Source organism: Poecilia reticulata, linkage group LG4 (assembly GCF_000633615.1).
Source record: "Poecilia reticulata strain Guanapo linkage group LG4, Guppy_female_1.0+MT, whole genome shotgun sequence".
Classification (NCBI taxonomy): Eukaryota; Metazoa; Chordata; class Actinopteri; order Cyprinodontiformes; family Poeciliidae; genus Poecilia; species Poecilia reticulata.
This window is the reverse complement of record NC_024334.1, coordinates 23,413,937-23,441,659: the sequence shown is the minus strand read 5'-3', so window position 1 is coordinate 23,441,659 and position 27,723 is coordinate 23,413,937. Positions and strand designations below refer to the sequence as shown.

At 39.0% G+C, this 27,723-nt stretch overlaps 2 protein-coding genes across 2 annotated transcripts; both read left to right on the top strand.

Moving 5' to 3' along the window:
- Nucleotides 1-1,384: 1,384 nt before the first annotated feature.
- Nucleotides 1,385-12,648, top strand: pias4a (protein inhibitor of activated STAT, 4a). Its single transcript, XM_008407131.2, has 11 exons — nt 1,385-1,460; nt 3,954-4,335; nt 4,415-4,499; nt 4,595-4,636; nt 4,775-4,865; nt 5,858-5,986; nt 6,871-6,976; nt 7,100-7,173; nt 7,263-7,423; nt 8,972-9,129; nt 9,536-12,648. The coding sequence occupies exons 1-11, from the start codon at nt 1,434-1,436 to the stop codon at nt 9,808-9,810; spliced, it is 1,530 nt and encodes a 509-aa protein (XP_008405353.1). The 5' UTR covers nt 1,385-1,433; the 3' UTR covers nt 9,811-12,648.
- A 2,367-nt stretch (nt 12,649-15,015) lies between these two features.
- Nucleotides 15,016-25,433, top strand: map2k2a (mitogen-activated protein kinase kinase 2a). Its single transcript, XM_008407132.2, has 11 exons — nt 15,016-15,787; nt 16,125-16,335; nt 17,613-17,759; nt 18,242-18,319; nt 18,817-18,868; nt 23,080-23,204; nt 23,788-24,001; nt 24,102-24,166; nt 24,286-24,347; nt 25,094-25,139; nt 25,226-25,433. The coding sequence occupies exons 1-11, from the start codon at nt 15,699-15,701 to the stop codon at nt 25,334-25,336; spliced, it is 1,200 nt and encodes a 399-aa protein (XP_008405354.1). The 5' UTR covers nt 15,016-15,698; the 3' UTR covers nt 25,337-25,433.
- The last annotated feature ends 2,290 nt before the right edge of the window (nt 25,434-27,723 follow it).

Here is a 27,723-nt window from a genome sequence, read left to right as displayed (position 1 = left end):
ACAAATGTTGAGCAAGTTTTGTCAAAACAAAATTCTCAATTTGGAATTCACTTCTAAAATAATAAAATCGATTCTTAAGTGTTTATTCATGTATTACTATATATATATGCATTGTTTTACAACTGTAAATTTTTTATTCTATTACAAATTAAGTTACAATGGTCTTGCGAAGCAACTAACTTTTATGAACAAAATTTTTTGTTCAAGCGAAAATTACAAAAAACATTCGTATTTTCCTTTTTTTGACAAATGTTTAGTAAGCGCTTATTAGATGTTCAGACATTGAAGAAAAAAAGGCACTGAACAAGCTAGCTACTTAAAAGTTCCACCTAAATATAGCAGTAAGTATGAAATCAAAAGACATCTGACAAACTTTCAAAGCAAGAATATGGGTATATCAAACACTGTGACTAAAAAAACCAGAATAAGTACTTACTATGGGAAGATGAGAATTCACGTGAAAGAAAAGACACATGCGTGTTCTGTTAATCACAGCTGCAACTTGTTTTCTTAATTAGAGAGAATTGACTATTTCCAGTTTGTCTTTCTCTCTTTAAGTTGAAGTTCTAACACATTTTAATAGGTTAAGTGAGATAATGTGTACAGTTAACTGGATTACATCAGTCCAGCTGACTAGAACCCTAATTGTTTTTTGGGGGTTTTTTTATAATAAAGATAAAATATATTACAATATGGTCACTCACTTCATAACATCCTATGGTGCAGTTTCACAGATTGATTTTCTATGAGGCTGTTTTTTGGAAATATGAAGAGCTACTGGAAAATCAGGACTGGATTATCAGGATCATGTTGACTGATTTTTTTTATATAAGTATACATTTCCAAACATACACTTGTAAGAAAATGCTTGAACTATTTGCTGCAATAGTAGTATTCATGCTTTAAATTGAATTTAACTGTTTTGTACAGTAATGCCTGTTCATTTTGTTTAATTTAGTCGTTTTTGTGTAATTGTAACCATGCCTCACACAAAGCTTCACCTTCACATCTCATGACTGGTTACAAAACCCGAAACGGAGTTTTTTGCTCGGACGGGATTTCAAAGGACCATGCTACCCCATCCACTTTGACAGCCTGTGCTCTACTTTCAGCTTGAACTTCAACAGTACCAGAGACATGGGTTCGAAATTTCTCAACATTATAAAACTGAAACATATTATGTTGGCACCTATTTTGAAGCCCATTGAAATTCATTGATACTGAGGCCTAATGTAGAAAAAGAGACCTGCCTCAGAGTATTTCTTAAAAGGTGTACCATATCTTTAAAAGACGGTAATCCCGCCTATTTTAAGTGTCACTCTTTTGTTTCGCATTCTGATTGGTCAAAACGTCAACTCTGTCGAAAAGGTTTGGCCTTTCATTGGTCGAGGACTTGTCGTCATTTGTGACTCTCGCGGTACTGCAACGCGAAGATGGCGGCCGAACTGGTGGAAGCGATGGTAGGTAAAGCTTGGTGGCTTTAGCTTGATGGGGAAACGGACGCGGGAATATGACCTGAAAGTCACACCGGCTCTGGAGTAACATGGGCTCGTTTATCGATATTTTAAATATATAAATTTCTACGAATTTGGCATATTTAAATCACGACGAAAAGAACTAGCCTGTGGGGCTAACAAAGCTAGCCTGCTAGGTTATGTTAACCAGGCAAGTGCTTGGTTTAGTTAGCATCATGCTGGGTCTAAGGGAAGACACCGATAATGAATGAGACCACATATCAAAGATGTACACATTTCACCTAACTTCATTTGTAATACAAATAGTTTAGGTATTTATTTATTAGTTAGCTTCTTTATTTTTAGAGCCGGCCATCTGTCAAAATGATTGAATACTGACAAGCTAGTCTCTAGAGAGGCAAGCATCCTGATTGCTACCTTATTGATGCTGAGCATTTTGCTTTCTAAACAAAAAGAACAGAATTGTGTGGGTTTTTTTCAATCTAGACATAAAGCATCCGTCCACTTGTATCCAAGTGAACACCGGCAGACAAAGTAGCAACATGTCAGGTCGAAAACAATGTTTCAATCGCTCTAGTTGCTCATTTGAACAGACGTCCTCTCTTAGGCTGCTTGTTTTTGTCTAATATACCCTGTTCTCTGCTGAAATGTTCCTCTTATTATGAGATCAGCAAACGAGTTCTTTACATATGAGTAAACATGACCTCAGATGTTTATCAAGTCATGGGAATATATTTTGTAGCATTGAATGTCAAAACAAAACACTTATAAATTGAAAATCATACACACACTTATGCTACTGATCTTGAACCACCAACAGGCTTAATTTGAAACGTTTAACAAGTTATATTTAAATGTTTTGGCTTTTTAATAGTCAAAAATGACAGTTAATCAATTTGTAATACACCTTTTTATTCATTTTCCTTTATGCAGAATGTTATATATTGATAAGTAAAACATGTAGAGGGAATACTCTATCATGCAACACAAGGATTAGGCTTGGATTATGTTTCATTAAAATCATATTATTTTAATGAAACATATAAAATGTAATACTTACAGAAAAAAATACATGTCCATAATTCTATATGGAAATTGTACATTTATTCAGGCTAATATTATTCAGAATGTGCTAAAATATATTTTGCTATGTAAATAGTTAATAACAAATTAATTGGTTGAGCAGAAAAAAAACTGTCTCTTCAGGTAAATCTGGCCATGTTGGTCCAAACTTAACCGGTAAGCCTTGGCTGTTTTGCTAATTGGAATAATAAAAATAAAAAAGATAACAAATTATATTTTGGGTAGTTTCATATTGTTAATGTTAAGAAGACAGACAGCACAGCCAAAAGCATAACTGCCAATCGATTGATTGGAGTGAAAAGTAGCTGCATACTTGTTTATAGAAAACACACATGTGAACATCCACTCATTGATTGTACCAGCTTGTTCTGGGAGGGTCGCGTGGGGGCTGGTGCCTGTCCCCAGCAGTCGTTGGGGGAGTGGCAGAGTATGCCCTGGTCAGTTGGACAATCCATCATAGAACAACACAGAGGCACACACTCATATCTACTGGCCATTAAAGTAAACAATAAGCCTAACAGTCATGTTTTTGGGAATGCTGGAGTACCCGGAGAGAACCCGTGCTTACATGGGGAGAACATTCAAACTCCATTGAGAAAGACCCCAAGTTGTGGGTTTGGACCCGGATCTCACTGCAACACGAGGAAACAGTGCTACCAACTGTACTACCATGAAAACCCTGAACGATATGCTTAAAAAAACACTTTTGCCAGAGCTGAACTATACATTTGATCCTTTTTTTAATGAGAAATGTCATTTCTCAATATAAGTGGCATTTATCAGTCAGTATATATACAGATATACTCGATAAATAAATGTTTTTCTTTTTACCCTTATTGTTAGTGCTATATGCACCTTCTGTGAAATTTCATTCTGCTAGTTAAACAACAAAAAACTTGCAAATGCCCCCAGCTGCAAATTGTACAAGAATAGCTTTTTTAGTCCATCTCATAAACCAGAAATTGTGTGAAGTATTTTGACATTTCAACAAAGTAATGCTGTAATCCTACCTGGGATCAGGAAAAACTACTGCCACTCAACAAGGCTGCGTCAAGCTGTAAAATGTACAATGTAAGGTCTACACAGAAACACTAAGTTTCAAGCATACATTATGTTAAACCACTTTGGCTGTTGTTACAAAAGTCAGTACGTAGGATGCATTGATATGATATAGTGATGTAGGCTATATATTCACTTTTTAAATGAACATTTATGATCGTAGTGCTCTCTACAACAACGTGGCTACACGGGTCTAGTTTTGAGATGTTCCATCTGCTTGGTTAGAAACTTGGTGTTCAAAGTGTGAGATGTTTTATTCTGTTAAGTTTTCAGTTTACAGGCTTAAAATGTTCTCCCTGAAGTCTTTCTTACGGTTTTGCTTTGTCCTCCCTTCAGAACATGGTGAAAAGTTTCCGGGTCTCAGACCTACAGACGCTGCTGGCCTCAATGGGTCGCAGCAAAAGTGGTCTGAAGCAGGACCTGGTGGGGCGTGCACTGAGGCTAGTGCAGACCGAGTACAGTCCAGAACTCTTGAAGAACGTCCGGCAGCTTTACGAGTCGCGTTTCCCCAAATCGGCCGCGTGGCTCCCGGCGCGACGTCCAGAGGGCGTCCCGGTGGCGTATTCATCACTCAGCTCCTCCCCGTCGTTGACCTCACAGGGCACAGACTACCTCAACGGGATCTCCAAACCGCTCCATACACCTGCGACCGAGGTCAGGCTGGTCCCTCTGCCCTTCTACCAAACCTTAGAGACGCTTCTGCCGCCAACAGAGCTGGGTAAGTGCAAACCAAGTTCATTTACTAAGGTTTTACTTTTTTTGTTTTTGCTGACTTGTGCCTACTTTTGTCTCTGTAGTTGCTCACAACAGTGAAAAATTACAGGACAGTCACTGCGTCTTCGAATTAACACCAAGCCAAGCAGACCAGGTCCGGAATGCAAGGTAATAACTCAGGAGCTTTGTTAGTTGTGTTTTTTTTCTAAACTGCTTGTTTTTATAACGCTAAAGTCTATGTTTAATTTAAACTGTCTATCCAGTGAGCTTCGTGCTGGGATCCGATCAGTCCAAGTGGTTCTTAGGTGAGTTTCGAAACGCTTATCCAGGTTGTGTAGAATAAATTTTTTAATTTGATAGATGCGTCATTTTTGTTCAGTCTTTTTAAAACCCTGATTATCACAGATGATCGTTCATGCTGCTGTGCTTCCTCTGTCATGCAGAATCTGTTACTCAGACCCTATTGGTGTTCAGGAGGACCAGTATCCCCCCAACATTGCTGTCAAAGTCAACCAGTCCTATTGTCATGTTCCGGTAGGTTGATTCACTCTGATGTTTGCTGATGTTTCAGGAAAGCAGGTTAACCTTTTACTGTTATTTGCTGGCTAATTATTAGACTTTAATACTGTATTACGAAAGGACAGGTTTGACTCCAGCCTGGGTTAGCATCGTTTTGTGTCAGCATATTTTCTATTTGTTCTGATCATTTTTCTCTAAACTAGAGAGATGGTTGTGTGAGAGAAAACCAGCCTATCAATTGCAGAGCTGCTCAATATGTTGAATTGAAATATTCATTGCATTTATAAGTTTTGGATCATATTTGGGAAGGATGTAATTTTTCAAGTGTCATGGATTTAAACGCCATTCAGAGTCTAAATCCATGCAGATTTAGACTCTGCCTGTTAACTCTCAGCTGCTGTTGATGCCAACATCAGATTTATATTTGAAAAGGCGGAGACTTTAGAGTTCAGAAATTGTGTTTAAATCATATTTGATTATTGTCATATTCATTCATTTCATTTAGTACAAAAAAAACAATCTAACACATGTTTTGATATACTAAAAAAATACATCTCAATCCATATGTATTTCAAATTTTAAAACATATGATTAATAGTATCTCAGAGTCATGTGCCTTGCTCAATACTTATTGAAATCCTCTGACCAGCCCGTCTGGCACCAACAACCGTGTGACATTCAAAATGTTTTGAATCCCATTTCTTCCCCGTTCTGATGCCATCTGATTGGCTGATTCACTAAGCATGAAGCAATTGAATAAGTGTCCATAATAAAGTGACCAGTTGGAGATCAAAATGCTTTCTTAAGAGGGATTTAAACCTCATTAGCACTTAAGAAATCTTCATTTTGTTTATAATCTGTTTAAGATTTGCTGTGTTTAATTAAGATCAAGTTTCTATTAAGATTCTTTGTTTTGTTTGAACTGAATTTAAACATGTTACTTTCCTCTGTGTGTGTGTGTGTGTGTGTGTGTGTGTGTGTGTGCGTGCGTGTGTGTGTGGTTGCAGGGATATTACCCCTCCAATAAGCCTGGAGTTGAGCCTCGGCGTCCTTGTCGTCCCATAAACATCACCCCCTGGTTGCATCTCTCCAGCGTCCCCAACAGAGTCACCATCACCTGGGGGAACTTTGGCAAGGTCAGGCTCAGATGCTGCAACACTTAGCTGCATGTCAGAGCAGCAGGAGAGCAAATCTAAGAGAATCCACCAAGGCATGCTGGGACTCGTAGGTTTTTAAGTGTTTTGTAGGTTAAACTGAGCCTGGTTTCATAAAACTCTTCAGATGTGTGGATGAGAACTACTACAGAGGCAGAAAGGGAATAATATGGAAAAAGAATTTGTGTTTGGGAAAAAAAAGAAATGTGTTGATAATTGGTTAAAAACTTAAATAGAATTTTAGAGAGGGAAAAAAAATCCAAATCAGTCTTTGGGTTTTGCCCAAAGATTATGAAATCTTTTTGGTTTACTTTGTATTACTTTCTTAAATTTATGCTGGTATCAAAGTATCTTTTGAAGAACCTGGAAAATGCTGACTAACTTTAATGCTTTAGTTAAATGAAATGGCAACAACCTCATCACCTAATCTATAACTTTCAAATCCATTTCCCCTCTTAAGTGGAATAAATAGTGAAACTGCTCCATTAACTTCAGACTGCCTTGTTTTGTTTAAAAGCCGCCGTCCATTTTGTTTTTGTCCTAAACCTTCGATTGCACAACCCACTCAGTAAGCCTGAGTACAGAGTTTTGTTTTCCCAGAAGAGGAGTTTCTGAGCAGTTTCTACAGATTATACTGCAGGCTTTTTTTGTGTGCGTTTGTTTTTTCTGCACTAGTGGAATGTGCTAGTTGGATTCTTTTTACTTTTTTTTTTTTTTACAATGTCCCTAATGTTATTATTTAGAATCATATGCACAAAAATATGGAGAAGTAAATTCATGCATCCAAAAATAAAACTCCTCTTGTCTCAATCTGTGTAGCAGTTGATTACATCTTGACAGCTCAGGTTGTAAATCTCTCTTTGCAGCGTTACTCTGTGGCGGTGTACTTAGTGAGGGTCTTCACAGCAGCAGACCTCTTCAACCGGCTGAAGCTCTGCTCAGTGGAGAGTGCAGAACGCTGTCGTGAACGCAGTAAGTCAAGATTTCAGAAAAAAATAACTGCGATCATCATCGTCATCTTGTTTTTGGTTTTTAAATACCCTCTCACCTCCCCCTTTGCTGCATTTCAAATATATTTCTACTATTTACCACCAGTCCAAGATAAGCTTCGCTTTGATCCAGAGAGTGAAATTGCAACCACTGGCCTCAGAGTTTCTTTAATCTGTCCAGTAAGTACAACAACAAAATACAATTTTGAGAGTTGTAGATTTTAAAAGGTTGTTTAATTTGCAACACCTCCATCATCCTCTCGTCCCAGCTGGTGAAGATGCGGCTCGGTGTGCCATGCCGAGTTTTAACCTGCGCCCATCTTCAGTGTTTCGACGCGGTTTTCTTCCTGCAGATGAATGAGAAGAAGCCCACATGGACTTGCCCCGTGTGCGACAAACCTGCTCCATTTGAACTGCTTACAATTGATGGGTAGGAGACTTTCCTCTCCGGCCTAATCTCCTTTTTCTCTGTCAATGTACAAACATTTAGACCTCTCTGTGTTAAATTCACTCTGTTGTTGTTATTTTTAAAAATCTTCCGTTTCACTTATTTTCTGTTTATAAAAAACTGTTCAGTTTTCCTGAGTCAGAAAATTACAGTAGATTTAAAGATTTATTGAAATCTTGTTAGTATTCCTATATGTAATTTCCTATAAGTTTAGATCTCCTAAACCATGTTTCTGCAACCGCAAAATCTTATGCCACTTAATTTAGGCTGTTAATTTCAAACAGAAGTAAAATAGAAATTAAATGCTTTGATCAAGAATGCAGTTCCTTTATGGTTCTATGCAACAAAATGACTTACTACAAGGGTTCTCTTTTCACTTCTTTTCTGCAAACTGTGATTTGCTTTGTAAGGAGGTCATTTTTCCCCAATTGCCATAAACATAAAAGGACATTATTAGTCTCCTTAATCTCTTGTAAAACCTTTTTTTCTTTGTTCTTTAAAAATGGAACAAAAGAAATGTAATTCATTAATTGCATAGTTTAACAAAGTTCTATATCACATATATTTCGTAAAGTAAAGATGTCACCAGATGTTTGTACCAGTGCACAGACTCACAGGGGTCTCTCTTTTCGAGAAACTCTCAGATGCCAAGCGTTTCAAAGAGCATCTCCTACCTGCTATTCTCACTAGTAGCTGCGTTGTTAAAATCTACTTTCCATGTCTCTTTGGATAAAATCGTCTGCAGAATCCATGAACAAACATTTTAGCTTGTGAATGATTCCTTTTAGGATTCTTGTTTCGCTGCCAATCCTGCTGGTGGGCTGTGTTGTTTTGCTCTTTTTCCTAATTCTTAACGACTTTATTTTTGGAGAGAAAAACATTTGTAGGTATGGTGGAAAAAGTAACACCCTGGTTGCGAGAATTAGCTAATATTGTGAGAAGAAATTGTTTGGCGTGTTGGGATGAATGCAGAGGAGATCAGTTGGCACTACAGTCATGTCAATCCGGCAGTAGTGTTTCCAAATTCTTCCAAAATTTTAAATGTCAAGGTATCAATTTAATGTACGATGATAGAAAAGAATAAGCACAGTTCGAGCTCGTCTGCAGTTTTTGGGCGTGTAATGTCCTGCAGGGTCTCTGCTCCAAACTCTGCGGCATTCATTTAATTTCTCAAAGACTGAAAGCATTGTGCTACATGTTGGCTGTGAGGTGTATTTGCATTCTTTAGAAGAAAGCTAGTGTGGAAAGTCCCCAACTTTTAACTTCTCTGTAAAACTTTTTTTTTCCCCCCCAACAGTTTTCACTGTTGAAATTTCTCATCAGTGGATAAATTGGTTGGATTTATTCTAGCTTGTTTTTATGGTAGGATGGTTAGATTTTTAAATGCTTGCTGAATATAGAGAGGCAGAAGATTTGAACCTTGGTGCTTAGATGTGAGTTGGAGTTTTTTTTTCTTCTGTTTTGTATGTTTGTGTGTTTTCTTTTCTTTTTTCTTTATGAGGTCCCTCAAACCTGCGCCGTCTGTTTTAGGTTATTATCCGAGATTCTCAAAGAGACGAGTGAAGACATTGAGGAGATCGAGTACCTAACAGACGGTTCCTGGCGACCAATCAGAGATGAGAAGGAAAAGGACAGGGACAGGGAAAGGGAACGAAGCAACACACCAGAGTACCCCGTTGTTGATATATGTACGTAACTAACCCTGTGCCCTCTCGCTCTAAATGTTTACATACAGTGCCTTGTAACACTATGAACAACCACTTCAGTGTATTTTATTGGGATGTTATATGATAACGGCACAAAGTAGCCAAATATTTTAAAGGAAATACAATTGGTTTGTAATTTGTAATCATTTTTAGCTCCTTTTAATTTGAAAATCATTTCATGTCTCTGAAAATTAAAAAAAAAAAATTTCATTATATGTAAGCCATAATCAGTAACGTTACAAGAAATTCATTTGTCAAAAAGAAAAAGAAAAAGAAATCACCCATCGTCCCCTCAACTTTACAGTGGTGAACTTTTTTGTATTGGTTTATAATATAAAATCTCGACAAAATGAATTTGTTTTGTATAACATGGGGATTTTTTCTTCAGGCATTCCTGAAGCAAACGGACATTCGCCGGCCCACAGCAGCACCAGTCTGTCAGGTCGGTCCGGAAGCGGTTCTGTGGGGACGTCCGCCGCCGCAGGTCCTCCTGCGGCGGCACCGGGCGGAGGAGTGGTGGTAGATCTGACTCTGGACTCCTCCTCTGAGGAGGAAGGGGGCGGGGCTGGGGGGGACAGCGACGACACAGATGACAGCACCGACAGCCCCGCCCCCAAAAGGGGGCGGTACAACTATGACAAGGACCTGGTCACCGCATACTGACCCTGCAGCTCTGTCCCTCCAAACAGACTGACACGCGGAGACAGAGAGGCGGGCAGGGCGGCGGGCGGGGCTTAAAATGTGAGGACAGGAACACAGTAACCGTCAAGATGCACCGACACTCTCATCTCCTGAGCATCAGAGCCTTTTTAGCAGCTCTGGTTCGATTTCAGACGAAACAAACACACACGCTCAAACTTGTTCTGTCAGTGACTCTTCAGCTTGCAGTGAGCAGGAGTCCTGTTTGTTCTGCACATTTGTGGAAGCAAGTCCATTTGCCCCGGCGCCACCCTGCAGTGAGTATCCGTACCGTCCAGCCTCTACTGCAGACACCGACTGGACCGAGCACCCCACCTCCGTCTGTTTTCCCTCTCTCTTTTCAGACTCCTCCCTTCTCACCATCTCTTTGTATAGACTCCAATTTACTGGCTCTTTTAGCCATGGGCGTTCAATGTTTGCATCTGGTTTTTGTCACATTGCTTAGGAACTGGCAATTTGAAAACAGAGGCTGCTCAGTAGCTTTTTGGATGAAAAACAAACAAAATAAGGCATGAAAATGTTTGAAGGACAAGGCAACAATCTTTTGAGAACCCTGGGAATCTTTTGACAGATTGATTTAAAGCTTGAGCTCTCTCAGCAATTCATCCATTTTGGATACGTCTTCAGCTTTCAATTTTTATTGTCCTAAAGAGAACCTACCTCAGTCATTTAACACTTAGCAGATTGGCCCGGAAGTTGGTTTGAAAGAAGTGGGTGAATGAGAATTTCTGAATCCAATTTTACACTGGAGTTTTTTTTTTCTTTTCTTGCCTCTTTTTTTTTTTCTTCCCCTTGTTCCGTGCAGCTGTGTTCCCTCTGCAGCAACAAAGAAACCCAGTTGAAAAGTAGTAGGTGTGTGGATTACCATCTTCTGAATGAAGCAAAGACTTAACACCTCTGTGCAAAAACAAACGGCTACTATTAGGCATTTGTTGAAATGAAATAAGTTATTACGCGGGCAGACTTTACATCAAAATTACTGTACTGGTACTGGCCCAAAGCAGAAATGGTCGCTGGCAGGAGCTGGTTATGGAGTTTTGGTGCCTTTTTTTTAAGTGATTGAAATTTGATTTCAGTATTTGAAGGTTATCTGAGGATGTCACAAAGTGAGGTTTCAGTTTCGTGTGTTTATTTTTTTTGGTTGATTCATACTGAAGGTTTTGAATCAAACAAATTACCAGAACAGGCTGTTGAAGTGCTGATGCCATTTTGGGGTTGGAATTATTTATTTGGTATATGTTTTTATTATTTTTTTTATTTTGCAGTTGATCCTGGTCAGTTGGCTTCATCTAGCTTCAGATGTTACTTGCAATGGCATCTCCACTTGCATGGGATTTTGCTGTTTGCAACTAAGTAGCTTCAATGTTGGTGGCTCTACTTCTTTAGGTATAGAAGACGAGCTGGATCAAAGATTCAAGGCTTTCAGTGCATTTTCTGCTGCATAAAATCCTCACCTACCTGACCGGGTCACAAAGGGTCCTGTTTGAAACTGACAGCGGCTTTCTGCTGCACCAACACTCTCTCTCTCTCTCTCTCTCTCTGTGTCTCTCACTCTCAGGCTCTTAGCATTCTAGATGATGTTTTATCTATTAGCTGGAGTAAAATCAGATCTTATTTGCTGCATTCTCAAGACTCTAATATATCCTCTGCACCTGCATTAGTGTAAATATTTGATGTCTGCCTCCCAGATAAAGATGCTCAGTCTACAAATGCAGGCTTCAGATATATTTCATGTATTAAGATGTTTCTAGAGATCTGCGTTCATGTAACGCTTTCAGATGTTTTTCTTAGTTTGAAAGACACTTTGGTGTGGCAAATATTAAACAGAGACTCTTGAACCAGTTCTCGCATGCTATCATTCTAGGAATCCAGTAAAGGAGCCTTCAGCAGCCGCAATCCTGCTTCACTGTGTGTCGGTTTGGTTCGGCTAGGTCCAGTTCTGCAGGGTGTGCTTTCCGAGTTGCAGTTTTAGCAGATAGGTTTTTATTTTCCCTCGCTCAGGTTCACAGATTTACACGACGATTCGGGGCGTGTCTGATGAAAGGAATTACTTTAGATGATCTCGTCTTCCATGTTTCCCTTTTTACCTTAACAGCATATATGACATGGATATGAAGGGGGGATAGTTTGGTGAGCCACCCAAAAACCAATGCCTGCAAAACTGAACAGGATAAATCCAGAAAGGACACTTTGAGGCAAAATGGAGAAATCTTAATACAGGTCTTTAACTTTAGAAGCTGTCAGTAATTTATGCACACATACTTTTTTTTTTTTTTTTTAATTTGTTGCTGTGAGGGGATCTCTGACTTCTCGTGGGCTTCTGGTCAAAGATGAGGTGGTGCGGGTTGCTACTGTGGAACTGAGCCACTGAGTGCATTTAGTTTGAAAGCTAGAGACAGCTGAGGCTCTTTTTCTTACTTTTCTTTGTAGTGGCATCTATTCTTTTAAAAATTCATATTGGTAGCACAGGCAGAGGCTTACAATCCATGATGTAAATGTTTTTTTTTTATATGTTCCTATTAAGACAATAAAATTAAATAATATTTTATTAAGCCTTGATTTGCCTTCAGTTCTTTTAGGCAAGTAGACAATAAGAAGCTGAGTGCAGCACCACTGGACTCTTAATGCCACTGAGAACTGAGAGGACTGATTAAGGTGGGTTTTGTTTTTCTCTGTACCAAATGCACAGATGTGGGGACACGTTTGTTGCCTGTCGAGGATGAAACTGTAAAATTGGAAACGATCGTATTCTAACAGCTGTTATTGATGTGTTGAATTAATTAAAATCAGTTCTTAAAAAAAGTGTCTGGTTTTCATTGTGAGATGCGCATAAGTGTATTTTTGATATCCATAACTAATGAGCGTTAGTTATGGTTCCTCTGTGCTCTTTGTGACCTCTCAGAACAGCTGCATTTATATTTTGCTTTGTATTTAATTTTTTACAAATTCTTACGGGCTTACACTTTCCAGATGTTTGTAAATGTCGGAAATCATTTTCCAACCCCATATAGTCAGCAGTAATGTACTAACTTGTCCTTTTTTCTATGTTAGGCTCCATTATAGGTACTAAGCAACATTGTGTACATACAGTAATATTGTATGCAATAGGCTTTTTAATAAGAAGAAAATTCTTTGCGAGACAGCCTGAATGTATTTATTATATTAGTCTGAAAGGAAAAGGTGTTCAACATTACATCTTTTAACATTTATACTTTCCAGAAGACCAATCTTAAAAAAAAGGGGGGGAAAAAAACACCTCAAATTTTAGTTTTACATTTTATTGTCTAGGAAGTTTCAATGTAAAAATTTTATTTCCTATTGTTGCCACGGGGTGGCAGTAATGTGCCTTAATTGTTCCAACTAAAGTGATGGGAATTCCGGCTCCTTTCCGCAATCCGGCTTCTTTGTGTCAGGCCATTAACGAGCCATCTTTTGGAGCTTCTTTTCAGACTACGCTACGTAATGTTGAAAATTACTGTTTGTGCCTCGGATTCAGTAAAACCTTTAGATTAGAACATTTGACCAAAATCGTGCTTGTCCAAAATAACAGCTTTGCATGTTAAAATAGCTATCAAAATATCTAGCTGGGACCTTTATTCCTCTGCCAATGGCTCATCCAGAAACACCACAATGAAACACAGAACGACATCTAAAGAGCTGCAGGCCTCACTTTCCTCCATTAAGGTGAGGTTCACAATTCGACAGTAAGAGACTCCGTGCCATCCATTGGAGAGATCCCAGACCAAAACCACTGCTAACCAACAAGAACACCAAGGCCCGTCTCTCGGTTCCTAAACACGCACACAAAAGTATTTGGTGATCCTTATTCAGTGGACAGACGAGACCGAAGCAGAACTTTTTGTCTGCATCTGTTTTATGACTAGTATTTAAGGAAAAGAACATTTTACCAATGTTGGTATGAGCCTCTGTGGCCTTGGGTGACTTGATGAAGCCTTGATTTCTGTTAACTGGCAGAAAATGCTAAAGGAAATGATTGCACAAACGTCAACGTCTGACCTTAAACTCAAGTCCATTTGTGTTTGGAGAGCCTGTGGGTGTACCTTAAACACCCCATAATGCTTGAAACCTCTCCTCTACAAAGAGGAGTGGGCCAACAATTCATCCATGGTGCTATAAAAACTCATATTCAGTCATAGTAAATGGTTGATGGAAGTTGTTGCCACAAAGAGCAACACAACCAGGTACTAGATTAGGCAAGCAGGTTTGTTTAAAAGCTTTTTTAAAAATTGGTCTAGATGCCCTTTAATCTCTATAGATATATTGTTAGTCTGAGAACTGTAACAAGCTGACAGCATATAGCTGAAACACATCCTATTTTTGCCCTTATTGTTTCAGTGCTGGTTATCCATATTTTTAGAATAACTTTGTTCCCTTAATAAGTCATTTTAAAACAGCCTTTTGTTTTTACTCAGCTTATGTAATATAAAATTTGTAAATACTGGAATACCACTCGTTATAGCTAAGCGCAGTGAGATATAACTGAGCATGTCTTGGTCTTTAGACGATTAGGAATAATTTTGTACAGTCCCTGTTTCTGGACTGACTTAAAGACACTAAGGTAATTGTTAAGATAAATATCATTGGAAGTCCTTCTGATTTGCCTCAAGGTAAACAATGTGTGCTGTTAACTGACTGTGCTACCAGACACATAAGGGCAAATTATAGTACAATGATTTGGTATAAAAGGACAGACTCTCATCCGTTTTGACTGCTACAAAAAACACAAGCCTCAACCATCAGCAGACTGAAGTACAGACAGCCAACAGTAAAAACAAAAAAAAAACATGAGTGTGGGTGTTTGACCTGAATTTAAACCAACAAAGAGCTCAAATGCTGACACAGTTAATGTACATTGCCATTTGTTTTCTTTTTCTGCACAGTCTACATGTCAGGTTTGTTCCAAATATCAAAAAGAGCAAGGAGAAGTCATGTCGCTCTTTAGAAAATGAACTCGCACTAAAGAACTGACTTTCCTCGTTCAAGCAAAGGAGCCGGCATTTCGAGTCGGCTCGTTCACGACCGACACACAACCACTACAATAAACGCTTTAGAAAGCACAGAAACGAGTGAACGTGGTTTGTTCATTGCTGAATCAATTAATCACGAGTGTCAAAAGCTGCACATGTCCGTCCAAATCAACCACGGGGGTTTTCTTGCGTGTCCTTTGAACTTGTCTGACAGGATGTTCGCGCTATTTATGCGTGACTCTCCCAGTGGGTGTCACAAACACACCGAGGTCTGATGCTGCAGGCAACTCACTGCTGCTGCTTCCTGTATTGAGGCACCAGCGGTCAGCGCGCTGAACAACTGTACGTTTCAGAGCCCCGCACCCCCCGAGTTTAAACACCGAGGGAGTACTGCCGAAGACCCCGGGGTGTCCGTATCCTGCTGTGGCTGGACGGAAGCTCAGAGAGGAGGACTGCTGTTCATTTCGGCTCACAGACGCAGAGCACGATTTTGACTGGAACTGGTGCTAGCTAGTAGCGGCTAAGTGGCTAATGGCTAATAGCGGCAGGTAGATTATAGACAAGTAGCCGAAGAAAACAAACCTGTCACATTTTCAACCTATAGATGAGACCGAAAACCAGCCGACTTTTGAAGGGCATATCGGTATGACACGGTTTACCTATTTAGCGAACTGACATGCTCCAAAAAGTGCATTAACTCTGCTAACGTTAACTAGCCAAGTCACTAGCCACTTAGAGCGAATCCTGTTGCTTTTTTTTCCCCAGGTAGATCTCTGATTAGGGGCAAGGTTAGATCAGCCGCTGCCCGCCTCGTTGCACTATAGTATTTTACTGAGAACGTCGTTTAGTTTAGTTAAAATAGAAATGGCTCCTAAAAGAAGACCCGTTCCCCTGAACATTACGCCCATTGGGGAGGGACAGGCCACCTCAAACACCATCGATGCTGCATCTGAGTAAGTACATTTCTGTCAAGTTTAAATCAACTCTGACGGGGAACAAGTGCTACTTATTCCTCTATTATGTGACGCTTTTCTACATATCTGTTAATGCTTGATGCATTTGTATTGGGGTAGCAATGTAAAATCACTAAAATATATGTTACTATATCATAAAAAATAGATAAATTGTGGAATTATGTTGTTTCTTTTGAGTTTTCTCAGTTTTTAATTGCAGAGTTGCTGTAAAACAATCCAGTTTCTATGCAATTCCCTTTAAAATAAATGTGTTTTCTCTGTAATAGTACTTCACGTATGAACTGTTATCCTTCCTGCTTGCATGTTCTCCGCACAGAGCCAACCTTGAGGCCTTACAGAAGAAACTGGGTGAGCTGGACCTCGACGAACAACAGAGGAAACGCCTGGAGGCCTTCCTCACCCAGAAGGCTCAGGTTGGTGAGCTGAAGGATGAGGATTTTGACCCAATATGCGAGTTGGGGGCCGGAAACGGAGGAGTGGTCAACAAGGTCCAACACAAACCTTCTCGTTTGGTCATGGCTCGAAAGGTGAATGCTGAAGATTTTATTTACTTTTTTTTTTTTTTGCGTCAGGTGAAGCAGAGATGTTTTTTTTCTGTTTATTTTTTTTATTTTTCTTCCCCATTCTTTCATGGTTTGACAGGTTCTGAGTTAAATAAGAATCAGATAAAGCTTAGAGACGCATGCTTTGACGCGTACATAGTGATAATTATGTTAAAAAAAATTCTTTTTTTTAATGTTGGGCTCAAATTTACTACCACAATCCAAAGAATGTTCAATCCTTAGGAAAAACAGGTCTGAGGTCAAACGTCAATGAGAACCTGGAAATGTTATCTGATGAACTTTGTGCAGCAGCATTTCTCATAACTTTGAGAATTTAACTGTTTAACTGAATAGCCTACCACGTAAATCTCAAATGGTATTGTTCTCAGTAAATGGTTTGGGAATTGTTCGAAAGTTGGGTTACTTTCCAACAGTGCCTCATTTTCAGAAAATATTGGAAACTGTTTTTATTTCAATAATCTTAAGTGTTGATATTTAAAAAGTCTGAAAAACTCAGATTTTCCATGCAAGATCTATGACCACATTTAGTTATGCTACAAATGTGTAGGTCTGTTTGTTCATCACTTCTTCCATCTGATTTATTTCAGACATTCAAACTACCCAACCAATGTTTGAAAGAGTTTTGCTGCTAAAATTAACCTTTTGCATTTAAGTCGATAAAAATCAAAACAAGATGTGATTTTATTAATCAAAATAAGCTAACTACTTGCTGGTAGTTATCCACCACCAGCTCCTTCATTATTAAAATGTTTCGTATAAGACACTGGCTTTAGTTGCTAGAGTTGAACTTGGCTCACTTATGTTGAATAGAATCTATTTTGGCAAGTAAACTAATAAGTGGAATTAAGCATGTTAGATTTTTTTATTTATTTAAATCATGTATGCCATAAATTTAAATTGTAATGATCTTTTAGTAAGTGTTGAATTTGAACCTGCAGATCCCCTCGTTCAGGTTCTGAAGCTGCAGCTCTGGCATGCTCAAGCTTGTGGGCTGTTTTAACTTGTCGGTATAGTTTCCAAGAAAAAGTTCAGAACCACTTGGTAGCAAGTGGTTCTGAACCACTTGCTACTTCTCATACAACTGGAGAGATCACTTCTCTCCAGTTGTATGAGAAGTGATCCGTGTCTTTCCGGGTCATTAAATCCGGACCGTGTTGTAGTTGTATGTCGACATGTCCCCTCGGTGTGTTAAAGGCCGTTACTTCAACATCAGCAGAAGCTCTCAACTTCTCTTTTCCCAGCTAATTCACCTGGAAATCAAGCCCGCCATCAGAAACCAGATCATCCGAGAGCTGCAGGTGCTCCACGAGTGCAACTCTCCCTACATCGTGGGCTTCTACGGAGCTTTTTACAGCGATGGAGAGATCAGCATCTGCATGGAGCACATGGTGAGAGACTCTTACTGGTGGTTGTCTCCTGAGCCTGTTGAATGAGTGAACATCTTTAATCTCATCAACATGTCAAAGTGAAGCCATGTTGAGTTTGGTCTCTTTGTGTAATGATCATCCTTTGCCACAAATGATCAAATGCTATTGTTGCGTTTTGGGATATAATTGTTTTTCTCATTTAAAAAAGGAATTAAATAATGTATTTGCATGTTGTAATGCATTTCTAATATTATACTAAAAAGGGTTAAGTGAAAAATCAGCAGACTGCGCCTTTTTTTTWATATCCAGTTAATTAGCAGAACAATCGATTATTAAAATAATCATTAGTTGCAACCAGACTGGTCATTTAGACATGTTCCTTGTTAAATCAGTTCATTCTTTTGATTAATGGGAAACAGAGGTGTGTTTACATGCTTGTCTGTAGAAGTGATTTATTTATTTTTTTACTTTAATTTGTCTTAATATAAATATTTTCTCAACAGGACGGTGGATCATTGGACCAGGTTCTTAAGGAAGCCAGAAGAATCCCTGAAGAAATTCTGGGAAAAGTTAGCATAGCTGTATGTATCGTATTTGGATTCCTTTTTTTTTTTTTTTTTTTTCCTTTTACAATTTTTTTTTATGCATGATCATTAATTATACTTTTAAGTTTTTAACTTGCCAGAACTGAACATCTAACATTCAACTTTGTCAGTGATTTAAAACGGGATGTTTATTAACATGTTCAGTATAAACAGCAGAACTCCACCCATATTTTACTGTGGAATGTGACTCGAAATCACTCATGTAGAACCCACCTGTTCACAGATTTTTAAAAATGTATTTTTTGTGCTTTTTTTTTTTTTTTTTGATCATTTGGAGCTAAATTTGAAATTGAATGATGGGTTCTTTACATTCATTACTAATACTGTCACAAATCGTTTCGAACAGCCTTGAATTTGATCCTGAGCGGATATCTGGGAAGAAATCGGGACATCTTAATTCTCTCTGCAAAAAAAAAAGAAAAAAAAAATGTTGCAAATATATGCTTTAATAGTGCTTAATCTCTTACTTACAGGTCTTAAGGGGATTAGCTTATCTGCGAGAGAAGCATCAGATCATGCACAGAGGTAAAGACACATCCTGCAGTCTAACAGCAGAATGACATTTGATTATGAAGGCTGATTAGACGCTGCCACAATCAGACTGTTTTCACAATAACAAATGTTGCTTTATTTAGAAAACTATCAGCAATTACCAAGCATGCATTAGTCTCAAACCAACCTTCATTTACTTATGCTTCAGATTTGGTTAACTTTTAAAATCTTGGCATTCCAGACTGTCAGAGTATCTTTCAAGGCTTCTTTCTTTTTCTGAGAAGTGAAGTTGTTGCACCACAGCACACTTGTCATTGCAAAAGCCAGAGGAAGCTCAGCGAGCGACGACTAAAACAAGAAATAGGATGTGCAGTTGTAAGGAGATGGGTAATTGATGAAGGCATAAAATGCATAATTATTTAGCTGTGCTATTTGTATAGAGAGCAGGGTTTTTGCCGATTCTTGGTGTTAAGTTTTAATTGTTGAATTTTAGGCTTTTAAGAAAAATTATTCCGCGATTTTCTATATTAGGTTTTAATTACATTTAGCAACTTGCTAAACTTGTGCAATATGCTGTTTTTATTGCTTCTTTCATTCCATTTTATTCATCTGTTTTAAGAAATTGCTTCATTCCCAGTTTTGTCTGAACAGTTCAAGTCATGCTGCCATTTGACATGACTACAAACATAAATGGTCAAAGTCAAAGCGTTTTTGTGACTTTATCTACTTCTTTTTTTTTTCTTTTTTTTTCCTCCTCCTTCATGGGAAAGTATCTTTACTACACACTGTTTCGAGGGGAATTGGTGTGTAGTTGCTGGAATTCACTTGAGTCTCGTTCTGGAGCCAAAACACTCCAGGTTCAGTTAACAAAATTACCTTTACTTGGATAACTTGCAAAGTAAGTTGATTTAATTTTAAAATGCAATTGTACTAAAAAGATTAATCTACTGAAAATTGCAGTAACCCTGCAAGTAGTATTTTTATAGCTGTTTGTTAATACGAAGAGTATAAAGTATAATATAATCAAATGTCCAGTCTAGACTTGATACCTGATAACTAGATGATGTCAAAGAACCAACACAAAACTTTAAGTGCTTCTGATACAAACTTCTGCAAAGATTACTAAGTAGGGTTGGGCAATTATTGTATCCTTATTTACTGTGATAAGAATTTTGATTTATTTTTAAATCGGACGTGACAATACTCAAAAAATCACTGTCTTCTAAACACAACTTTCAGGTTGGACGACTGAAGCTTCTGAACTTTCACCAGTTGTGTAGTAAATATTTGTTGATCATATCGTTAAAGATATGATCTGACAGGTATGGTCTTGTTTTCATGGAAGAGCCTCAGTATGAGACCCGAGCAGTTGGAACATTGTAACTGTATACACCAGCTTGTCTGGGTCCACTCTTCCTCCAGCTTGTTTAGATTTGTGGGAAACTTGCATTCCTTACATGTTCACTGGTGATGCACGGTTCAGTATCTGTGTCGATTCAGCCAACTGCATAGCTTTTAAAAACCTCTTCATATCCATCCGTCGTCTCAAGTTGCCTTCATTACATGAGATTTAAATTGATGAGGCCTTTTCTTTTTTGCGGATGTTGGATTTTTTTTCTAAGAACAACAGATCCTTAAGTCGGGATTCTGACTAAGGTTGAAGCTTACCGAACAATCCTGAGTTTTGTCTTATTTATTTATATATATATTATTTTTACATGCATAAAATAGAGGACTATAATTTGCATGTATTGGTAATAATTATCTACAAAGCAAATCCCACTATTTTAACAGCTTGCCGTTTGAATGCTCAAGTTTAGTTACAAAAACGCAAAATCTTACCAAGTATTTTCGGTCTAGTTTCTAGTGCAAATATCTTGGTACACTTGCAACAAGACAAAACTAACTTATAGGTAACTTTTCAGCAAGACACATGAGCTTGTTTTAAGTCTATAATTCCGTAATATTGATAAAAAAGTTCCAGTTATGAGCGAAATAATCTGCCAGAGAAACGAGACATTTTTCCCGTACAAGTTAAAATGTCTTGTTTCTCTGGCAAATTATTTCGTATATAATTAGTACTTTTTCATCAATATTAAGGAATTATTGACTCAGAATAAGCCCCTGCATCATGCTGAAAAGTGTTGTCATGGTTTTGCCTTATTTCAAGTGGACCAAGCCATTTTGCACTAGAAACTAGACTAAAAATACTTGGTAAGATTTTGTTTTTACGGTGGTGACGCCCTTACCCGCTCTAAGATGTGACTGAGACAACTCAAATGTAGGAAGACTTCACAAAAATTTGAGTTTCTTTTTTGCTGTCGTTTCTGCTCATTTTAGGTCTTCACCAAAACCACTTCTTTTTGATCATTTGCTGTGATTCGTGAACGTATTTTCTTTTGTCACCCATTTTTTTTCCCCCCGTTCCTGTGGTCGGTGTCATTCCCTCATGACACTCGGCCCTGCTTAAATCTTTTGTCAAAAGTTATCACAACTAGCGCTCTCTTAATGATTTAAGACAGATTTTGTTCAAAAATCTATCCAGACGATTAACTCTTATTGCTGGTGATACAGACCCAGATTCAGATGAGGAAAAGTGATTACACGCCGCTTAAATGTTTCCAAGACATTTATTACTCCCGCCGCATCATAAAGTCTTATCTGGGAATGTGAGCAGTTTGTGATCGATTTAGATTTATGGTGTAAAATGAGGGCTGCTTCCACATCACACCAGTGAGAAATCGCGGCTGTCCTGTTATGAGTTTACGGCTAGAGGACTGCAGCAAAGTTTTCCCTCTGTCTTCAGGGTCGGTGGTACTCCAGGATGGAGTTGTCTGTGAGCTCAGGCGGTAATTACAGCCTCTCGGATGTGATTAGAGAGCAGACGCGCCCTGTTGACCCTCCCTGCCTGTCTCCCTCCATCGTTCTCCTGCTCTTTCATGCCACCTCTTCCTCAGTCATTGCTCACATGTCCCATGGCCTCTGCTAAAAGGCACCATTATTTTTGCAGGCTGTATTTCTACGCAGACTTTTAACTGGGCTTGTGTGACGTTTGTTGTGAAAGTTGAGCCGTCTGCCGCTCAACTGGCCAACCTGCTCATTTTTTTTGTGTGCGTGTCAAGAGGATTTTCACTTGTTTTGTTTTCTCTCCATCAGAAACCACTGCTTATGCTCAATGCCACTACGCTCATGTACAGCTACTCCTTTCCATGAACCTTTCCACTTCTTGCATAAGAAAACCAAAAAAACTTTAATGTGTTTTATTTGGCGTCATGTGATAGACCAACACAAAGTAGTGTATAATTGTAAAGTGGAAGGAAATGTGTGTAAATGGTCCTTAAATTTCATCCACGACCCGAGTCAAAACATCGTAGGCTGCAGATGTTACATCTAGCGACTGAGGCTTTTGCCCCGTTTCTTTCGTCTGTGTTCCTTACATGGCTTGTGGCAAACTTTAAACACTTCTCATTCATTTCATTCGATGATGCCACGCTCAGATTTATGGAGTGCAAGACTAATAGTGTTCCTGTTAACAATTTCCTTTAACTGAGTTGTTGATCTCCGTAGCGCTTGTAGAGTTACCATAGGCCTTTGGCTGTATCCTTGATTTCTGCTCTCCTTGCCACATTTGTTCATTTAAGAGTCCAGTCACGGTTTGGTATATCTGCGATAAGTCCGTGGCGATAAATCAATTAATCACGTAGTTTAAAACGAGTGATAATTTCAATTTCCACGATTTGTTTTTTCTTTCTCTTTCTACCAAAGACTGAGTGACAAAAGGCTCCAGTGTGGTGCATTGGTCTCAACCAGCCTCTTTCTTTTTTCTTTTTCTTTTTTAAAGGGTAATATTGTTTGGAGAAACTTTACTTCTGGGTAACGGAGCAGATGAGTAGATTTTGTTGTTAGAAAACGTTGAAAGCAGAATGCAATTTTCCTTCTACTTGACAAGTATGTTATACTTTGTGCTTCTCCATCACCCAAAACCTCAGTAAAGTAGGGGGGAGGAGTCGAGGGGTATAAAAACTTTTGCGAGGCACTCGATGTACTTTAGAAAAAAAGAAACAAAAACAAAAAAAACTGTCTAAAAGCTTTAAGGTGTTCTATAATATGACAGCAAAGCAGTAATCCGTGTTTGCATAGCATTTTTTTTGTTTTGTTTTGGTGTATTGTGCGCAGCACTCGTCGTAACCCTGAATATGTAACGTACATTTGTTTGTTATGTTTGTCCGTCCCTTCTGCCACAGACGTGAAGCCCTCCAACATCCTGGTCAACTCCCGCGGGGAGATCAAGCTGTGTGACTTTGGTGTGAGCGGCCAGCTCATAGATTCCATGGCCAACTCCTTTGTTGGAACACGCTCCTACATGTCGGTGAGTCAGCTCTGCACGCCTGCGCCCCCACCCCTTTTTTCCTCTGGCCCTATCCCCACTTTCCCTCTCCATTCCTCTCGCATGGCTCTTGCTCAGCCAGACCCGCCCTCTGCCTTCCTCTCACTCCCCCCCTTGCCAAGAGGCGAGGGCTGTGCCCAGGAAAGAGCTCGAACGAGCGCCTGCTCTTTCTTGTCCTCCTACCCCCTCAGTCTGAGACGCCTGGGGTCAAGCGTCCCAGTGTACTTGGAGTTTCCAAGCACAAAGTTGTTCCTAAGCAGCATTACGGACGGTACAGGTCGTTGGCCTTTGGCTCTCATTTTCGTCACACACCTGAGCTTGGACACGCATCCAACTCAAACATTGTAAAGCTGTTTTTCCCCTTCCTGCCAAACCCTCTCTCTCTTTGTCTTCTTTTCCAAATCACACCCCACCCGTTCTTGCCTCTCTATCCCCTCTTCCCTCCCCTCCCCTCTCTTCTCCGTCGCTTCCTGCCTCTCCCCAGCCCCTTGCCCAACCCTCTTGCATTTCCCTGGCATCTTGGCTGTACCTGGTCCCTCTGACGTAGTTGTGCGTTTCTCAACAGCCGGAGAGACTGCAGGGCACCCACTACTCGGTTCAGTCTGACGTGTGGAGCATGGGCCTGTCCCTGGTGGAGCTGGCGATCGGCCGCTACCCTATACCCCCACCAGACGCCAGGGAACTGGAAGCCATCTTTGGACGCTCCATCATGGACGGGGCAGAGGGAGAGCCTCGCTCCAACATGGCTAGACCGAGGCCACCGGGCAGGCCTGTGAGCGGTACGAAATCAAACGTTTTTGTTTTCTTAAACTAAAGTTCTCATTGTGATCTTATACAAATCCCAAGAGGTCATGATCATTATTTTGGTTTCCTCCACAGGACATGGAATGGACAGTAGACCTGCCATGGCTATCTTTGAGCTTTTGGACTACATTGTGAATGAGGTCTGAAAAATAACTGATCGATTTAGTCGCTATATTGGTTTTTTTTTTTTGTTTGTTTGGTTTTTTTTTTTTTCAGCTGTTCTCCTGATGTCCTCCTGATGATGACTTTTTTTCCACAGCCACCGCCTAAGCTACCACAGGGTGTCTTCAGCAGTGACTTCCAGGACTTTGTGACAAAATGGTGAGCGCCACAGAATGAGGAGTGCTATTTATTTGGACACTTGTGTATGGTTGGAAAACTGTCATTTGTTTCAAATTAAATTTTTCCACTTGGTGACTGAAAATGTTGCATTACGTAGATAGTCTGGCGATGTGGTGCCTTGTAAAAGTTGCTGTACACCTTAAAATCATTCATATTTTGTCACATCACAGCCAGAAACTTCATTTTTGAGGTCTTGCCCCAGATTGTCGAGTGGATTTATGTCTGGAATTTGACTTGTTTGTTTTAACACACAAGCACAGTTGACCTAAACCTTTCCACATTACACACTCAAGTTGACCCAAGTCGTTCCATTGTGGCTCTGGCTGTATGTCTGGACTAATCCTGTTTGAAAGTGAACAGTCTTATCAGTCTAGAGTAATTTACAGCTACTAACAGGGTTGTTTTTTCAGGATGATTGTGATGATTTAGCTCCATCCGAGGGTAGACATGTAATATGAATGACTATTGTTCTGCCAGCAGATTCGTCCACCTGCAGGTTTCTGCAGTTCTCATAGCTACCATAGTTTCCTGACCTGCTTCTTATCATTTAGTGTCAGTTTCACAATTATGTACAACTTTGTTGGTCTGTTTCTTAAAATCGCAATAAAATACAACAACGTTTGTGGTTGTCATGGGAGGAAAATGTGAAAGGGTTCGATGGTTATGGGGAATTTTGATGCGAAACATGAACATTTATAAATGTCAACTTTCTTTTGTATCTGCAGCTTGATTAAAAACCCAGCCGAGAGGGCGGACCTGAAGATGTTGATGGTGCGTATGCAGTCTTTGTTGACCTTTATTCTTTTTGATCTCTGGGTAAGAGTAAATGTTGCAAACCAAAGTTTCTTTGTTTTCAGAATCACACATTTATCAAGCGATCGGAAGTGGAGGAAGTGGACTTTGCCGGATGGTTGTGCAAAACCATGAACCTCCACCAGCCCAGTACTCCCACTCGCACCACCGAGTGATCAAGCAGCCTCCACACAAAAGAAAAAAAAAAAAAAAAATCCTTGTCTGTCCCTGGTCTGACACATTTCTGAGGTGTCTCTGCATTCATGTACACAATCCACCACACATGCTGGCACTTTTTTTTTTGTCCATCTTGCTTTTGGGTAAAATATTTGTAGCTTCCCTTTGTTTATTTCGTCACCAGCAGCGGAGCCTGTTGAGTCACTATTGTACTGTAAGACCACAGCTTCACCATGGTGGTGCCGAAAGCAGCCGCCGTTCACGTTTTCACACCGCTGCAGAGGATGTAAAGCACTGAAGGGCTGCCGTAGTGTCATCAGAATTCCCAGTGGCAAACTTCTTTTGTATTGTTGAATATTCTGTATTAATCTTTTCTATGGTGGCTTGTGGGGTTGTATTTTATTAACCTGCTGTAAAAGAAGGAAACATGGTGTACTGAAAGTTTAAAGGAAATGTAACCTGCAATCATCTTGCAGACTTTATATTTGCTAATTGATGGGGAAAATGCCTCAATTACGGTTGAACTTTTTTTTTTTTTTTTTTCCCACATTTAGTTACTAGCGGTTTCTGGCAGATCCCCCAGTTTAATAATCAAAAAGAGTGCATTGCAAGCAAAACGGGCACCCACAGGAGTCATTTTCACTTTTTGGCATGCAAGCAATCTTTTAAAGGATAATTTTGTGAACACTTTCCCAAACCAAAGAGGGTACTCATGACTACTTCTTTTGCTTCAGTGGCTGGTTGTCTTTAAATTCTTGAGCAGTAAATCTGTGTAATTAGGTAATCTCATTTACTTTCAATAATTTACACTCCAACAGTGTGGAGTTTAGTTTGTTTTTTTGTTTTTTTTCCTCCATATTTCTTTTACATCTCTTGTACGTCTCACAAGGGATGAGGTAAATTCCTCCTGAAGCTTGGAATTTCCAGGATGTCTATCTAGACATTACGAAAATTAGGACAAAGGCATTTTCATGAGTTGATATAGCATGGTTTATCTTTCTAATGGCTATATGTGTACTTAAGATCATGAAAGGGATGAGCTGGCGTTTTTAATCAAGCCTCAGTTTCTGCTATGATGGTGCAAGTTTTCAATCGCAATGAATGATCTTTTTTGTTTTTTTCCTCTTTATTGAATACCTTCTACCCAAAGTGTGTTTGGTTAATTTTCCACTGTACTGCTACATGTGACGCTCCAAGTTTCAACTTGGGACAAGACTTATTTAAAGCCTTGCTTGTGGAATAGACTTGGGTTAAAATGTTACTTAAACACACTTTTTTTCTTTTCTTGCAACTTTGGTTTAAAAACGACACAAACACAGCCTTGCAGTGTATTGTGAGACCTGACAAAGGGCACAAGGGGTCTGACTCGAGATTTTTAACCCAGGTCAGTTTTGGTCACTTGGTGGTGTTACCTGCTAGCCCGCTGTCTTGCTAGAGCTCTTGTATTCTCTCTCTGCTTATGGCTGCCCTTTCTACTCCCCTTCCCCTCTGAAATGTGCATTCTTCAAAAATAAATGGATGCATATTCACCTGTATGTGTACAAAGCTATAAACAAAAATTACATGAGTACTATTTTGCAGTCTTAATATACAAATTTTTGATTTTATGTAAATGACAAGAAGAGTCATTTTATTATAATATAAAAATGTGTTGGAAATGGTTATAATGTATAAAAAATTGAAATAAAATTTATTTGTGAATGTAAATGCATATGCTTGTCTTTAGAAGAATTGAGCATTATAAAATGTGTTTGTTGCGGTGACTTCAGGGTCGAGATGGTGGTGTTTTTGTTAACCCGTAATGTAAATATTACTAATCGGTTAGAATAAAATGTAAAACTAAGTACGCGTTCAAAAATAAGACACCAGAAAAGGAGATAATTTAAAAACAAAAGTTGTAAAATACAAATCAGCTGTATTATCTTTTAAGAATGTAAAGATAAAACTAACTTTAAAACAAATTGTGAATTATGATTATTTTAAGATCAAAATAAAAATGGAATAAAAGAACCTACTAAAACATTTGAAAAAAGATCAAAAGAGGAAAATTTTATATTAAAATACAGATTTAATGAAGTTTAAGTTGAAGCCCTACTAATGTTTTGAAAACAAATTATTTTAGGTGCAGTAGAGATAAATGGCTATTTGTGTTAGTTAGATCATGTCTATAGTGTGAAATTTGTTGTATAGTGAGTATGATTGCTAAGACTAATAAATGTGAATTAGGGCTCATTATGAAGCCCTAATATTAATTATTTGGTCAATTTATTGTTGTTTTGGTGTCTAGTCACAGTCTTGCCCGGGTCTTTGTAAATCTGTTCTACGGCCCTGGCAACAGGAGAGTCAAGCTGAGTTACTCTGAGCGTTTGCGTTTTAAAGACTCTAC